Here is a 16,561-nt window from a genome sequence, read left to right as displayed (position 1 = left end):
CACTGAATAGCTTTTACTAGAATCAGAACTGTAACACTCAAACCTGACTCTGTAAAAAGCACTGCTGTGTGCTCTTCACAGTGCTGCTTCACACCCAGGAACCTGGCTCTTGGGTGTGGCTCTGCTGGTGGGGCACAACTTCTTCAGCAGTGCTTTGCAAAAGAGAAATCTTGATGACCAGTCTCCAAAAGTCTTAAAATCATTGGGTTTGACTGCTCCAGGAACTTCTGAATAATGCTTTTTCTGCAGACTTGTTAATTGTGACATTGGGGGTGGGAATAGGACAAAGATAATAAAATCTGCTTGTATCAGTCCCCAGGGATTTATTTTTGAAAGCAAATACTGTTTGCTGGTTCAATACCGTAAGCATGTATTTTAGGATCCCAAGTGCTTTTCAAGAGGAGGTTTTTGTAGTTCTCCTAAGTTTGTACTTTGGGAGCTGATGGGAGCTCACCACAGTCATCTGCTGATGGTGCAAGGTTCTGAACTGCATCTTGAGTGCTCCAGTAAAGCAAGGCAGTCCTTCTCCTGTAGTGTATAAACTGACTCAAGTTGTTCCTTTCTTATGGCCAGATTATATTCAGTGTCCACACTGCTGACGAAGATTTAATGAAGCTGCAGCAGAGAGGCACATGGAGTTCTGCGAAGAACAAGCCATCCGCCGTGCCTTTGCTGCAAAGACCACTAGACCAGTGGTAAGCAAACACAGTCACACTTGCCTTGTCCTGGAGGCAAATTTGCTAAACTGTAGCTTAGGGTGAGTAAAGACCTATATTATAAAAGTTCAGGCTCCAGGGAAGTTGGTAAACTCTTAAGACAAGGTACATGGTGAATATCAGCCTAGGGTTTCCCCAAACTGAAGTCTCTTCTCTCCAGTTATACAAAAAATGATAGACTATGGTAGTACAAGAAAGTTGGTCACCAGTTTCTTCAGACTGTTCCATGAATGGATTCCAGGGAAACAGCTGTAGGGAAGCAGGAACCTGTCAGCTTTTGCAATACATAGAGAAAGCTCTTCCTGCTCATTAGGGCTCCCTGCTGTTGGCAGGTTTGCTGTTCCCTGCAGATGTATAGATGCTTTATTCCCTGGTGGCTAGACACAAGGCCAAAGGGCTAAGCCCCTTTGGGGATCAGCAAAGTGGAGCTCATCAGCAGTCTCTTGAAGTGAGCACCTAATTTATACAAAAACCCTCAAACTAATGTAAGCAGTTCCTTTAGGAGGGTACTGATTCTCTTTAATGTGCTTGAAAATCTTACTACTCTTTTACATATGTTGGGCAGGAAAAAAGCTTCCAAGTGAGAGGGGGTGCACCTTTTTCCCCGTTTCTTCCTGGCACTGCTTCAGCAGCAGTTTGGAGTTTTCACCAGGCTCTTGCGGGAGTTCAGTGTGGACTGTGGATCTTCTTTCCCCAGGGCAAGCAACCGGTGACTCAGAGCAAACCCCCAGCAGCTGCTGCATTACCGCTTCAGAAGAGAGCACAAGAAGGTGCCAGTACAGACAAACCTAGGCCAGGTAGGAGTTCATTTAGCTATGTCTATGTTTTTCTCATAAGAAACTCTGATGTATTGGAGTTAGGGGTTGGCATTTTTAGAGCATATCCTGGGCTTTGGAATCCAGTTCTCTGATAGAATAAAAAAATTGATCTATTTTTTATGTATGTATTTCTTTATTTTGGTTGGTTTGGGGTTTGTTTGGTTGGTTTTTGTTTCTTTTTCTCAAGCCCAGGATATGAAATCGTAACCTCATTTCTGTACAACACTTGTCAGAAATGAGAAAGGTCAAAAATTTCCAAGTTGATGTTGTTGATGTTAAATGGCTTGACCAGTCATCATCCTCATCTATTCTGCTGAGTGCAAACAACAGAGGTTTGCATGCAGGTACTCAGGAGGCACTTCTTAGCCTTTTCAGTTATAGCTCCTCAAACAGAATTGTCTATATGGAACTAAAATATGCAGTCTGGGTGTGAGGTTTCTTCTGTCCCATAAAGGACTTCATAACCCTTAATCTTCAATTTTAAGATTCATTCAGTCTTCTGTATCTTAAGTCTATTTAGATGAAGCATCAAACTTTTATATTGTTTGTTCTATATGAATTTCCCCTTGTTGATTCAGCCTTAAAATTAACATTGCTACATCCCTAAAACAGTTCCCTCTAAGCAGAATACTATATAATGTGTTTGTTAGCACCCATTGCTACTGGTAATCATGACCTGTACTCAGTCTATGTTTAGAAGATGTTTTACAATGTTATTTTAATGGTTATTTGCAGTATAATCTACAAATGATAACACATACTGCTCTTTGTATCAGTATCTTTGATCCCTACATTTCTGGGTTTCATGTTGAATTTATGTGGGTTATGATGTTTTGTTTTAACAATGATCTGCAGAGACCTCTTCAGGAATAGTACAGAAACCCAGAAAATCTTTGGGTGCATCAACTGGACAAAAGTCTTCAGGAGCATTTGGGTAAGAAATTATTTATTTTTATTATTTCAACTTTATAACATAAAAGGACCTTGTGTGCTTCTGTGTATGTACAATATCTTGTTGATATCATACTTGATATGCTTGTTGATATACTTGTGTTTGCAGTATGAACTTCTTTGCATTAACTGAATCAATCAACTGCACTGAAAACTTGCAGAGCTCCTCATGTCCCCAGTATAGGCTGCTGAGAATATTGGTAATGCAAACCTCGGTAGCCCATCTCATGCTCTCACCATGTGCTTCCAAGTGAGGAAGATGCCAGCATCCATTTCAGTATGTCAGGATGATGGTGTGGAGGTTCTTTCTTCTCTGTAACGTTTACTTTCCCAGACTATGGTGTTTGGTGCTTCTGCTCTTCAGACCATGCAGTTCAAGTGTTTTTCCCGTCTTGGGCCATGCAGAGCCATGTCCGAGCAGCAAAAAAAAGCTTCCAGCCCTTGCATAAGGGGATTGTGGTGCTTTTGTGCAAGGGGGTGGCTCAGATGATCAGCATCTTGCACCCCTGTGAGATGCATATGACTGCAGAATATGAGATACTGGGAGGGAACATAGCCAAGGTGTTCCCTGTAGCTGGCAACACATCTTGAGCAGGAGAGATGAGCTTATAAAAGTGCTTACTTAGATGGTGAGATGAATACTAACATGTACAAACAGTCTGCTGCAGAGACTCATAGTCTTTGCAGGGTCCTTTTATGTGGAGTTTTTCTGCCTTGATTGCAGATGCTCAGTGGCTGTTGGGAGGATTGCAATGGGCATGGGAGCGTTAAGTCCACAGTCCACCGTTGACACTACTGACCTCCCTGACTTTGCCAGCTACAGCAAAAACTATTGACAGTACCCAGTGCTCTCATCTGGTGTTCCCCACTCCCCTGATTACTTGTGACTGTGTTAACAGTGTAGTAACTTTTATGGTTATCATGTGAAGTCTTGCAGACCAATAGGGATTTATTGATGCCATCACTGCTCTCAAGATTTAGCCACTGAACTCTGAAACTGGGGGCTTGACAGGCTTGGAGAGGAGACACCTCTTTCCCTATGGACACTGGTGAGTCCAGGAATTGCTGGAATTGTTTTTGCAGCCAGTTTAGAGGCTTAGGACAGCCAGTGCTTCCAGCAGGTCCCCAGCAGAGACACCCCACACTAGCATCCAAAACACAGGACAGAGTTCTTTATGTCCCTGGGAACTGTGGAAGTAACTGGCCTGTGTGGGCTTGTAGGTGCTGAGCTGTTGGCAACTGCATCTTCTGTAAAACTTGAGTGTTGCCAGGTGCTTTTACAGAGCACTCTGGGCAAGTGAGAGATCAGTTCTAGTGCTACCCAAGAGTGCTTTTCAGCTGAGAAAGCAAGTGAGAGAAACTGGCTTCAAGTGGTGCAAATAAATGTTCTCATTCTTAATGTGCCTGGAAGTAGTTTCCAGGATGAGCTGCTCCATCCATAAACCTTCCCAAGGATTACGGTTTGATCTTCTTAGATAATGTGGAGTAAATTATACCAGCAGTTTCTATACAAGTAACAAGTATATGGCTTGTTGCTGCTTTCAGACTGCAAATGCACAACAGAAGATAGAGTGGCTGATCAGCAAGGCTGTGTTAAAGTTTTCCTCTGATGCATTATAGAAGACCTTAAGCACCTAAGTCTTCCAGCACCTCTTCCACCTGAAGTGCTACAGCTACCACGTTAAATAAAATCAGCAAACTGAAGTTCACTGTCTTCTCTCCCTCTTCCCCCCCAGGCACAAAGCTTCTTATGCTGTCCTTTTTAAAGTCGTGAGATTATCTGTATCAGTTGCTGAAGTGTAATTAACTGATTGCCTACAAAGGGGAGGGATATTGCCAGTGGCGTCTCCAATGGTTTTAAGAAAATGTAGGGAGATCCGGTATCATGTGATTAATTTTTTCCCCCAAATGCTTTACTTTGATATATTGAACAAAACAAATGAATGTTTTTTAATTTCATGAATGTATTTAATAGAATCTTCCAGTAAACAATCAATGATAGTGATTGGTAAGTGATAAATGGCCATGTATGCTGTGCATCAGCTTCAAAGCACGTCAAGTTCACACTAAAACCAAATCTCGGTTTTGCATTAAAAACTTTAATTACTTTCAGAACTTGATTGATAAGGCAGAAATGTTGTGGAGGCAGATCCCTTCTTATTTTTTGGCCACCTGATCCCGTAACAGTCTTGGATCACCTTGATAAACTCTCAGTGTTCCAACAGGTTGGGTTTCTTTTAGCCCAACAATTTCCAATAAGGCTTTCAATTAAAATGCATAAGGAATTTTCTTGCCTATTAAATGTTTACAAAGTAAATGAAGATGAGAAGTAGTTGGACACAGCAATAATAAATATCAGACTTTACAGAGTTTCATTAAACTCTACTCAGACTCTAGCAAATAGTGATCAGATAAAGGATGACAAGCAAGTTTAACTCCTAGAGCTAGACTTGTTAGAAACAGCAGGCACTAAAGTAGCCCAAATACATTAAAGCAGTGCTTAGCCTTTTATTCAAAACAGGAAGAAGAAGAAAAAACCCAACAAACTCTCCTGGGCAATGTTACCATAATCGCTGTCTTTTACGACCAATTAAATTAATCCTGAAAAGTTAGAGCAAGTTTTACTGTAGTTCTTGTTGTTCTCCCATTATTTTCTGTCTGTGTCTATTAGTGTTGGACTTCACAGCTCATTTTCCAGTATCTGACAGAAAATATAGAGGCAGAAATGGGGTGTTGAAAGACAGTACTTTAAAAATTCAGTTAGGAGGAAATGAACCGATCATTAATACAAAGAACATGCCCTCCTATGTCAGACTGTCTGTGAAAAACTCTGGAACTAACAGCAAGTCACTGGTTAAGAAAAGGGAGACTCCCAACAGCAATAGTTGGTAAATAAAACTGAAGGAAAGAGAAAGGAGCGTTGCTTCTGATAGGGGGTGGGAACTGAACACTAGCAATACTTCTGTTTACATAGAGGCTGCAGAGTCTTTTGTTCTATGTACTATAATTTTAGCTCCTTATTTCTGCAAGTTTACATGGCTCCTTTTTCTTTTATATATACAAAAAGATTAGGTTTTTTTTGTATGAGAACAAATGTTTATTAGTTTTGCTCTTTTATGGTATCATTTAATTATAGTAATTTGTTAACCAGCACAGGTTGCTCCACTTCTACAGATTTTTCAAGCAGAGTTCAGATACAAGAGTATTTTTATCTCTGTCAAGGTCTGAGTCAGATCTTTCTGTTCTGTCTCTTAGCTGCTAATCTATGGTCCATCCTATGTTCCCCATGCTTCTCTCTGCCCTTGCATCCTCCTCTCCCACTCAGAGGAGGGATGTGCCAGAGAGGAGGGAGGACCGGCCACTGGTTGCGCTGCCTTCTTCCTCCACCACGCCTCTGGCTGCCTCTCACCTCACTGGTGCTGTTGCAGCCCTGCGTGAGCCAAAGGCAGTGCCACCAGACAGATGTCCTGCAGCTCTTGCTACCTTCTCCACTGTCACTGCCTGAAGGCATTCCTGCCTGCCACCATCGCACCCTCTTGGACACCTCAGGTGAGTCCAGGGAGACTTGCTGCTGTCTCCTCACCTCTCCTTTAGCACAGGCAGGCCTATGATCCTACCGCCACCAAAAGCAAACTTGTTCTTTGACCAGTGAGATATTCAGGTGCACAACAGGAAGGTCTCCTGAGCCCAAAGTATTGGTTTGCTTAGGAAAAAAAAAGCATTCTTGAGCCTCAGCTACTGCTGGCCTCCCAGAAATGCTCACAGAAGTCCCCCTGACAAAAGCTACAGGGAAGTCCAGCCCTACTTTGAAGTATTAGATGACTTGGGGGATCTCCCGAGTTGTGAGAATTTTGAAACAAAACCATTTTCCTGCAAACATAACTTTTGAAATAACTTCCCTTCCTTTGTGATGAGACATCATCAGCTTCATCTGCATTTATGATGTCAAGAACTGGAAAAAGAGATTTGAATGGACTGAAGGGATAAAGCCGTACTGTTACACATTTAAGGTTTGGATCTGTGTAGCTATAGGCACCATCAGGTGCTTCTTAAGCATTTTAATATCGAAGTGGTTATTTTCTTCTTATTTGAATGGGACTTGTTAACCTGTAGTTACATACGATAAGCATCTCTCACCAACACACCAGGCAGCAGTACCTCCCTTAGCAGCTCAGAGCTCAGGCACCCGGCTGCAGTCAAGCAGTTGAAAGAATGTGGGCTCCAGTCTAGCTCAGTATTTGCATAACGTTTTCATTTTAACATCATGTTTCAATTCAACGACAAATATTTCTGTAATTAGTTACACCTCTTACAGAAGTGCAAACCAAAATGACAGAATGTCTATTAACAGTATATGATCAAGCAGTGCTACAGAACTTGTGGGGTTTTTTGTTGTGTTTGTTATCTGGTGGGTTTTTTTACAAGTACATAAGCTTAGATGAAGCCAAGTGAATTCAATTTGCACGAACAAGGAAAACAATGAATTAAAGGAATATACACACAACTTTCCAAGTCCTGATGAAAATACAAGCCTGGCTGTAGACTGTGCATTTAACTTCATTTGCAACCTTTTCCCTCTATTCTGGAATTTGTAATTTAAATCACTGCTAACTGGGCATGACTGTGCAGCACCTGCTCTGCCTCCTGCTGTTGTCATTACACGAATGATTTTTACAATTCCTTTTGGCTTGCCTTATGCCAGGAGTTTTCATAACAGAAAGTACCGCTCAGCAGCATCTCCGAAGAACACACTCTCACATGAACTGCAGTAATACAACATTTCCTTAATCCAAGTACTGATAACATTTTAACAATATTCAGATCATTGTAGTTCACATACAATGCCACTGTAGTTCATTAACAGCAATTCTTTAAGAAGCATTTTTGATTTGAAGCTGTCTGGAAATATTCTTGTGATTAATGGGGGAGAAGAGAACATGCTTTGCGGCTGTATTTGTGATGGCCATTAGGTACTATTAACTCTTTCTTTATTTAATGGAGGAGTAGCTCTTGGGGTTTGAGAATTTACTCCGATTCAGACAGTCTGTCTGTTTTAGTTGCAACAGAATCCATTTAGTAACTGCATTATCCACTAAAACCAGGATTAATTTTATATTATTTATAATAATGGGTTAAGCAAGAAAGGCGACCGAGAAGAATGTGGTTGGGTTGTGGAGTTGTGTTGGTTTTGTTGTTGTTTGTTTTTAATGTCATCTACTGCCAGATATGGCTTTTGCAGCTTTTGCTAGTTCATGCATCAGGTGATAGGACTGTCACACCAACACACTGTAAACTGGAAATCTACATGGACAATTCACCCCAGGAAACAAAGCTGGAAGAAACAAAGGCTGGAAGCCCAACTCTGGCTGTCCCAGTGTTACTGAGCAAACTCCCTGTGATTAAACTGGCCTCAACTATTATTATGCTTACTAATTTCAGGCGACACTTGTGAGGCAGGTTCATAACCTGGTTTCAAACAGGACCCAGTGTCAGCTCACCACCACAACCCTTCTGTGTGGACCTGCCCCTGGCCCCACAGAGATCCTGCTTGGGCACAGGCTCCCCCCCATGAAGAAATCCACATTTCAGATGGCTATGATTAATAGTCACTTCCTGGACTAAAAAAGGCCATTTTTATCAACAAAAGGTGAATACAGGCCCCTTAGGTAGGAAGCATTATTTATTATTGAGCGTTAAATCAAACTGTTGACCCAGTGGGATAACAGATGCTTCAATTTAAGCATATGCTTCAGTGATTTACAAGAGAGAGAAAGAACAGTATCTGATATCTTGCCAGGTTCTGCTCTTAGTGAAAATTAATGTTTTGCTCTAACTTTTGAGAAAATTCTCTTCCGATTCTGACAACTGCACATAAAACATTGGCTGCTACCCAGTCATGCAGAAGTGGTAGTTATTTCCAACCCTAGGAAAAAATACAGATGATGCACACAGCTGAAGTGCACTTCAGAAAACAAAACCTAGTCAAGCATAATCACAAAAGTGATCTCCTTCATTTTAAAAAAAGGGGAACAAGAGGGTAAGATTTATTCTTGGGACGATTCTGATTTGAATTAAAGATTCATCAAGTTCAATAATTAAATGCTTAACAGAAATCTATGAGATGCTGATAAATCGGTTGTTCCATTTGCCATGTGTATAAATATGCTGTGATTTATGGCTCATTATTTTTCTGTGATTTCCCCCTTCTTCCCATTCACCCTAACCCTACTTATCCTACCGCAGCAGCCATAGGTTTATTGTGCCTGTTACAATGCCTTGCTATCATTGAAGATATTTATTCAGCTGTTTGTGTAAAAGGTAAGAAACAAAAATATAGAGGGTGTTGAGGGAAATAGGTTAGCTCTACTACTATCATAATACGCTAAAAAACTAATAGTAGTATGAAAAATAGAACTTCTTGTTTATTAACATCCTGAATTTGACTACCAGCCATGTTCATAATACGCTTTGAAAACATTTTGGGTAAGTTTTTGTTCAAAACAAAACCAGAACCACCCCATCCTAACAGCCTTAAGTAAGAAGCAGAGTCTTAAAAAAAAGAAGGAAAAAAACCCCTTCAAACCATGGTGATAGTTATTTGAAGGCATGATGAAAATGAGGCAATGTTACAGAATTTGTAGTGGATGGAAAGGAGCGGGGAAGATGATGCAGCTGGTTTATGGCCATCCCGCCAGTTGCTAGCTGAAGACCTTGCTGTTGGCCAAGGCCATTCAGCCTGTGTAACGGCTCCTCTGGACCAAATGCCATTGTGATGTCCCCAGTGGTGTTCTGGTTGTCACCTGGTGGGAGCTGCCAGAAACCCATCACATGAGTGAGATCCATGAAAGGCAGGCTCATAGTTTCAGCTGCTGCCTCTGTCTCCTTGTGCACTGGGTACTTGTTAGTATCCCCTACAGGCCCTGAGGAAGCTTCTTCCAGAATGATTTTGTGGAGAGACTGAGGTTCTGTTAATGGCAGGTCCTCAGGAAGATGCACATTATAACCTTTAACATCCACTTTTATCGGTAGATTTTTGAGGGATCCTGCTGCAAATGAGGTAGAACTAAGGTCGTATTTATTAGGCTGATGCAGGTTCAGGTTGGTAGGAATGGCTGTTGAGCATGGTGTGGTATGGACAGCTGGAAGGCTGTCTGCACAGCCCATCCTTTGCAAGTGAGGAGAAGGGTCAAGAGGAAGGGCAGTTGGTAAGCTTGGCTGGGAATGAAGAATGTATTCCTCTGACTGTGAACTATTCAAAAGCCCATTTTGCACAGAGACATTTTCAGGAAAAGGGGATAGTATGCTGGCATCTTGTTTCAGTCTTAGTGGAAAAAGCTGGTCAAGGAGACCCACTGAGTCTCCATTCTGCAACCTGCTCTTCAGCAGCTCTTGTGGATGGGTCTTCCTAGTATGGCGAGTCAAGTGGTCTTTCCGCCCAAACCTCTGGGCACAAAACTGGCACAGAAAGTCTTTGCAGCCTGTATGAACTACCATGTGACGCCGCACATCTTTACGGGTATAGAAGTGACGCTCACAGTGGTCACACTTATGTTTCTTCTCTTTTGTATTGCCGGTTGGTCTCCCTGCATGGCTTTTAAGGTGTTCCAGCAAAACTTCAGTACCACCAAACTCCTGGGCACATACTCTACAGGTAAGGTCCCCACTGGTGGCTGCATGAAGAGCCAAGTGTCTCTTATAGCCTAGCTTGGTGTTGTACTTCTTGCCACACTCTTCACACTTGAAGGCCATCTTGTTAGGGTCATGAGTCTGAAGGTGATTCTTTAGATGGTCTTTCCTGTGAAAGGTCTTTTCACAGTAGCCACACTGGTGAGACTTCTGTGGAGAATGAATGGCTGAGTGCCTAAGACAAAAAAAAATAGAAACCAAAAGTTATCTGCATTTACATTTACTCCAGTACCTTTACTCTGGCAGCTATAAGACTTGAAAAACTTGTCACTCCTGAAGAAAGGCATTTTCACAAGTTCTCAGATTATTAGTAATAGCCTAACATTTTTGGGGTGAGAAGGAAGGCATTAAAGCAGAGCAGGTTAAAACTGCTCAACGTAATCTTACTGAGTAGCCGCTGCAATTGCTACTCAGTTTTCTCTAATTCTACCAAACCAGGAATAATAAAAACTGGAACTCAGGGATTAACTCTCACTAGGACACCCCAAATTAAAGAGATGTCCTTGGTTTTTTTCCTCACACCCCCACCAGAAATGGAGTGCCTTTAGAGCTATACCTGAGCAGTTTATATCTGGAAATGAAGGCTTTTGTGCATCCGTACTGCGAACACTTGTAGGGGCGCTCTGCTTTGTGCACGTAAGTGTGGACTCTGCGCTTGTTAATGGAATCGAATATCTTCCCACAGAGTCGGCAAGGGTAACTGGCTGGCTGCTTCACTTCTCTTCCCTTCAAGAGTGAAGACCGGCCATTTCTCCATTTAGGTATAAGCCTCACAAGGGCATCACAAGGGCTTCCTGAGCTGGCACAGCTAAGCTTCGCAGCAGAGGAAATGGTCCCAAAGCACTGAGCAATGCTTTTGCCTAATGCAGCTCCTCTTAGTTTCCCTTTGAGTTTGCTTTTTGCTTTTATGGGTCCCAGTTTATTTGGTGGTCTGATCCTGGTGGTAAGGACTCGGTCTTTATGGATGCACTGGTGAGATTCCAACAAAGCAAAAGTTGCGAAAGTGCCTCCACAGCTGGAACATATCCAAGGGTCTGCGGGCTCTTTCTGCAATGAGAACAGAAACAGATCTTTCTTATTAGCCATTCTAAGGAAAGGTCATTCTCACTTCCCATCTTCTTCTGGGCTTTGCCAAGACTTGTTGTTGTCCTTGGCGATACTTACTTCAATATACTACCACACAGTTTTTCGACTGGAAATGGATTCTCTCTAGGAGTCTACAAACTCAAAGGAAAAAAAATGTGGTTGGCTAAATAAGGATTTCCATGTTTTTGTTTAGTGTTTACTGTAACAATTCTGAGTCCTTGACCTTTGTTTTTCTGTGCCTACTGAATTTCAGAGTCCCTACATTTGTTTCTTTTACAGAATTATTCATAAAAGCAGTTGCAAATTGTACTTTATGCTTAGACTGACTCAATTTATCTGCTATTGTGACCATATGTGAATTAGGTGGGGTTCTCCACACAAATGTAGTTTAGCCATACAGGATTTCCCTATGTTTTGGGCTGACTCCATGGTTTACTAGACAGCAACGGGCAATGTCGCCAGGCCAGACTTCCTCACATTTGGCATCAGACCTCCTTAAATTCAACAAGAAACACCTTTGGTTTGTGCATCTCAAGCCTATCCTGACTTAGAGGCGTTATTTTTTTTTTGCAAAACAGTGCATTATTTGAAAGTCCTATTTCCGTGGAAAATAAGTTACACTGGATTCAGCTAAATTCACTTTAAATATTGACATTCTAAAAATTCCACAGAAAAACAATTACAAAAAAACACCCAGTCACCAACGAAATATACTTCAAGTTAATACATGACCATGTACTTTCTTAGCTGTCTCTATGTTTTACATAACCTTCTCATAACCCATATTTATTTTCCCTTGCTTTTGAGCTATCTTGCTCTGGAGAGCATGGTGAGTCTATGTCCACTCTGCCTATAATTACAGATTGAGCCTGCCTCCCTTACCCATGTCTGATGCTGTGGCCCTCCTACACCTTCTTTCTGGGCCTCATACATGAAAGCAGCAATGGGATTACTTCCCTTCCTGTGGCACCTCTGAATTCCTGGCTCATTTGTACTTCCTGTTTAACGTTTCCTTCTAGCTTAGGTGTCCATCTTCATGGCCACATTTTCAACACATAACAATTTTTTCGTATCAGTTTAAGGATTCCTATTGTCATAGGAGGGGAAGGTATTAGGATTAGAAAAGTTAAGGCACAGGAAAGACTGAAATAATCAGTGCATCAGCTGACCATCTGGACAAAGCATAACAAAGGCGACCTGATGAAAAAAGTCTGAGGCTGGACAGCTTGGTTATCTACAAATTAGTCTTTCCAACACATCCCACTTACTTGTGGCTATATCTAATGGCTCCATTGGATAACAAACACAGGAAGGGTAGCCTTTCTCTGAGTAGCTGTTTGGTTAAAATTGCTCTTGGCTTTGTGGTCTACCTTAGCATTACATGAGTTACATAAACAGAGACAGCATGTAAATAAATCATAATTTACTATGTCTGGTGATGGTTTATATGCAGATTATGGGTACTTACTGCTACTGGAGGCAAAGGACAGACATCAGATTCTTCTTTAATGAAGACTGCAGAAGCTTCCATAAATTTGGCATAATCGGCAGCATACCATACTTTCAATTCCGTGTGTGGTTCAATTGCCTGAGAATGGAAGAAAATGGCACATGTTTACTTGTGTCTGTTTTCCTACATCAAATAATACACAAGATTGGAGGGGTGGGAGTGTGGGAATTTTTGTCCTTACCCAAGTTTCATTCTTTGAATCTCTTTAAATTTTTGGTAACTTAGTTTCAAGATTTAAGCACTTTTTGAGCATTACTATCCCCTAGGGCTTGTCACTTTCACAGTTTCTAAAAGCGGAAATGTGTATGTACAGACTGTGAGGGAGAGTAGCAGGAGCGGTGCCTCAGCCCTCATGACCTTTGCTCAGTGAGATCACAGAATCAACTAGGTTGGAAATGTATTTGTCTGTGATGTCCACCCATCCAGCAACCTTTCCAAACGATATCCTATGCCTATTCCTTGTTATCTCAAGGCCTACTGGACATAACGCTTAACTACAGGTACAGGCAAAGGAAAAAATGCATCATGAATGCACAACAGCTTGGATGCCTTTGGGTTATGTTGCACTCACTGAGCACGGATGCAGTGCTGATCAATATGTGACCTCCAAGTGAAATTTGCATGTATCCATGCACTAGCTCTAATGTGTCAGGCTCAGTATGCATGTGCTTTACTGTACCTCTGCCCTCTTTTCACTAAAGCCTTCACACACAGGACTATGGGAGCCCATAATCTGCAGTCTCATTCAGTTATGCCTGCCCAAATCTTTCCTTGGACTGGACTATGACCTCCTCTGACAAATACTTTCAGTCAATAATACAGCAAATAGAAAAAGAGAGGGATGATTGCACTCACTGACTAAAGATCTATTAGTTATTTAAAAGCAAAAGAGAGAACGAACTTTGGGGTCATGATTTATATGACACCCCGGCTCTGTACCCTATTTTCTCAATCTATAATAAAACCCAACATTGCAACAGAGGTAGAGCCAATCTGCACTGTACTTCTAGTTTTATTTTAACTAAGCTAAACTTGTGCCACTGAAAAGAACAAACTAACATGGAAGGAGAGCAGCTGAGTCTTACTCCACATGCCAAATAGGACATCTTAAAATGCACTTATTTTATACCACTGGTGTTGGATAAGTGTGGTAGGTGAAAGACAACTTAGATTGTGAATGCTGACAAATGACAGGTAATTGTGTGTATAATATCAAAAACTGAACTTTGAACTCCCAAGCACAAGCCTGCTTGCCAACTACAACCAGTATGGGTTGGTTGTGTTGTTTTGATTAATACCTGGCCTAAACAGAAATGGTATGTGCTGAATTTTCTACTCAATAAAAGACAAGAGGCAGGGCCACCGCCAACTAGGAGGCTGATCATCCATTCCACTCCTGCATATAGTCTGTTCAGATGGAGGAAACCAAGCCTGGGGGAGCTCCATAGAGTCAAATGCGCCTGGAGGTGCCCCAGGACCTTGGCCGGTGACCCCTGAGACTGGTACCCGCAAACAGCTGTACAGCATGATACTGTCATGACCTGACACTCCTGGACAAGCAGTGAACTCCCCTGTGAGAAGCTGAGACACAGTCAATGTGGCCTGGAGGGAGAGCAAGTGCATCAGCATAAGCTAAAAGCTCTGATCTCAGTAAAACTGAGATTAAATACCAGTATCTGAATCCACAACAAGTTGTCATTTACCCTGTCACCTGTGACAGTAAGAGAAAGTGATGGCAGTGCCCACGTGAAACCTTCCTGTGATTAGACCAAGAACTGCAGATTATTTTTACTTCTTTACTTTAAAGAAGTACTTATTTCTAGGGACTGCAGTCATTATTTCAGCAAGTATGGTAATGGTGCTGTTAGCATGCCACTTGCATGCATGCTTTTGTAGCTGCAGTTTCACATCACCGAAATCCCATCTCTTTGTAGAACAGTGGGGAGAGGAGCCAATCCTTTTGCTGCCAATTTAACAGACTTTATTCAAAGTATTTTGAGAAAACACCTTCATAACCAACCCTAAGGCAGGCTCATGCTATGACCAGCAGGGTGTGCCTACGTGTAACAAAAGGCTGTCACTTTCACTGACCAGGACAAAATCTGCATGATGCCTGAAGGACACTGAGACTTAGCAGAAATAAACCACAAGTCATTCCCTATGATACACAGCATAGTAAAGGTTCCAAGACATATTCTTCATCCTAAGATACTCTTCATGTCAGGAAGCAACTCTCCATTAATGCCAATGAGCGGAGTTCTGCTTAAGTCAGCAGAGAGCTGGATCAATAGTATTTAAATTATACTGGAAACTGTACGTTACCAGTTCGTAACTACAACTGCTTAGAAAAACATTTGTTCATGCTTTCCAAATACAGTATTATTAATCCTGTCAGTTCTACAAGTATAGCATACATTTAAAATCAAATTGAAATCGTGAATGGTATGGACTGCGCAGCCTAAACAATGTTTCAGATTAGCATATACTGGTTTACGTTGATTTTCTTTTAAAACAGTAATTATTTTAATATGACTCCAAAAGCAACTATACTTCATACTGTTATAAAGGACTTCGAAGGCATGAAATGTTATCACTATTAACTTATTTTCACATCATCACTGTGTGGTAAATATTTTTCTCACCATGCAGGTGGAAAACAAAAACAGAGGAACAAAAGTAAATACATTTCTGTGGGACAGTCACAGAAATACATGTCAATCTTGGAAATTAAATTGAAATGGTGGATTTATAACTCCTTTTGACCATTTTTTTTAATGTTGCTCACAGTGATGTACAAGAATTAACTTAAAAATTAAAAAGGAAAACAAATGTTCAACATACAGACTTCATTTTCCTAAGGGTATGAAACAGTAAGTTCTGATTAAAACAAACCCTGCCTGAGAAAGTGGCCAAAACAAAACACAAGACTTAATGTTCCACTGTCTTTTAAAAATATAGAGTACTTTGTTCTGTATCCTCAAAGGCACAGTTCAGAATCTCTATCACAAACTGATCATTTCCCAGCAACACTGCAGTAAGTTCTGCAGTTAAGTTTTCAGAGCTTTAATCAGCACAGAAAACAGCACCTACAGATTCTACTCAGCACCGGTGCCTGAGCACCTGGTAATGTGCTTGGAATTTGTATCCAAAAATGTAATAAAGGAAAGGAATGTGTTTGTTCTTTCCAGGATGAAGCACTGTTGAATGTAACAATGCTAAATAATCTCACTATGTACATATCTGGAACTGAAGAAGTTCCAACATTCATGTTTAAACACTGCCATCACAAATGATATTTCTGTTTCCCTCTGCTTGCTTTATTCACTACCCACAACAGCAAGTACACACCACCTTTTACTGGAAAATGCCATATGCTGCTTGCTTTCTTACAGATTAAGTGATGTAAAAGGTGGTATATAATAAAGATCTATTTAGCAGAACACAATCAATCTTTCATCTGTAAAAGTGTTAGTCTTTCAGAAACTTTGCTTATAAATTTCCATTTGGGTGACGGATGAAACAATGTGGGTTTAATTACCTTAACAGTTGTGAAGTAGACTTCTCCACAGTGCTGATAAGCCACAAGGGTCTGTTCTTCTTGGTTCCGGGCTAGCCGGACAAACATCATCCAGTTTCCACAGTCTTCATTGGGAGTGTCCAGAAAATACTTCCCTCCATCTTTCAATACCTGAAACAAAGGAAGAGGACAGGAGAAGGAACATGATAAAACAAAGCCCTGTACAGAGGCACATAGCTTTCTTTAAATCAGAATCACGGTTATCAGTTATTTACTC

The 16,561-nt window shown here is 41.2% G+C and overlaps 2 protein-coding genes across 7 annotated transcripts in view; one reads left to right on the top strand and one right to left on the bottom strand.

Annotated features, from left to right (window-relative positions):
• ZC2HC1B (zinc finger C2HC-type containing 1B) overlaps nt 1–16,561 on the top strand; it is a gene marked incomplete at its 5' end in the record, with an annotated part of 264,177 nt that overhangs the window by 4,702 nt on the left and 242,914 nt on the right. The window contains 3 exon segments of the mRNA XM_061378453.1: nt 574–695; nt 1,414–1,563; nt 2,390–2,468. Coding sequence (XP_061234437.1) covers nt 574–695; nt 1,414–1,563; nt 2,390–2,407 — 290 coding nt within the window.
• Nucleotides 8,890–16,561, bottom strand: part of PLAGL1 (PLAG1 like zinc finger 1) — a 46,840-nt gene continuing 39,168 nt past the window's right edge. For all 6 annotated transcript variants that reach the window (XM_061378449.1, XM_061378444.1, XM_061378443.1 and 3 more), the window contains 4 exons: nt 16,306–16,455; nt 12,726–12,845; nt 10,728–11,218; nt 8,890–10,346 (listed from right to left, as the gene is read on the bottom strand). In XM_061378449.1, the coding sequence (XP_061234433.1) occupies nt 9,080–10,346; nt 10,728–11,218; nt 12,726–12,845; nt 16,306–16,395 (1,968 nt within the window). In that variant the 5' untranslated portion in view covers nt 16,396–16,455 and the 3' untranslated portion in view covers nt 8,890–9,079. The remainder of the gene's footprint in view (nt 10,347–10,727; nt 11,219–12,725; nt 12,846–16,305; nt 16,456–16,561) is intronic.

This window comes from Neopsephotus bourkii, unplaced genomic scaffold (genome assembly GCF_033783945.1).
Source record: "Neopsephotus bourkii isolate Nb327-2 ecotype Australia unplaced genomic scaffold, CSIRO-AGI_Nbou_v1 NB_1765, whole genome shotgun sequence".
NCBI classification, from domain to species: Eukaryota; Metazoa; Chordata; class Aves; order Psittaciformes; family Psittacidae; genus Neopsephotus; species Neopsephotus bourkii.
The sequence above is the reverse complement of the archived record's forward strand: the minus strand, read 5'-3'. Positions and strand labels throughout refer to the sequence as shown.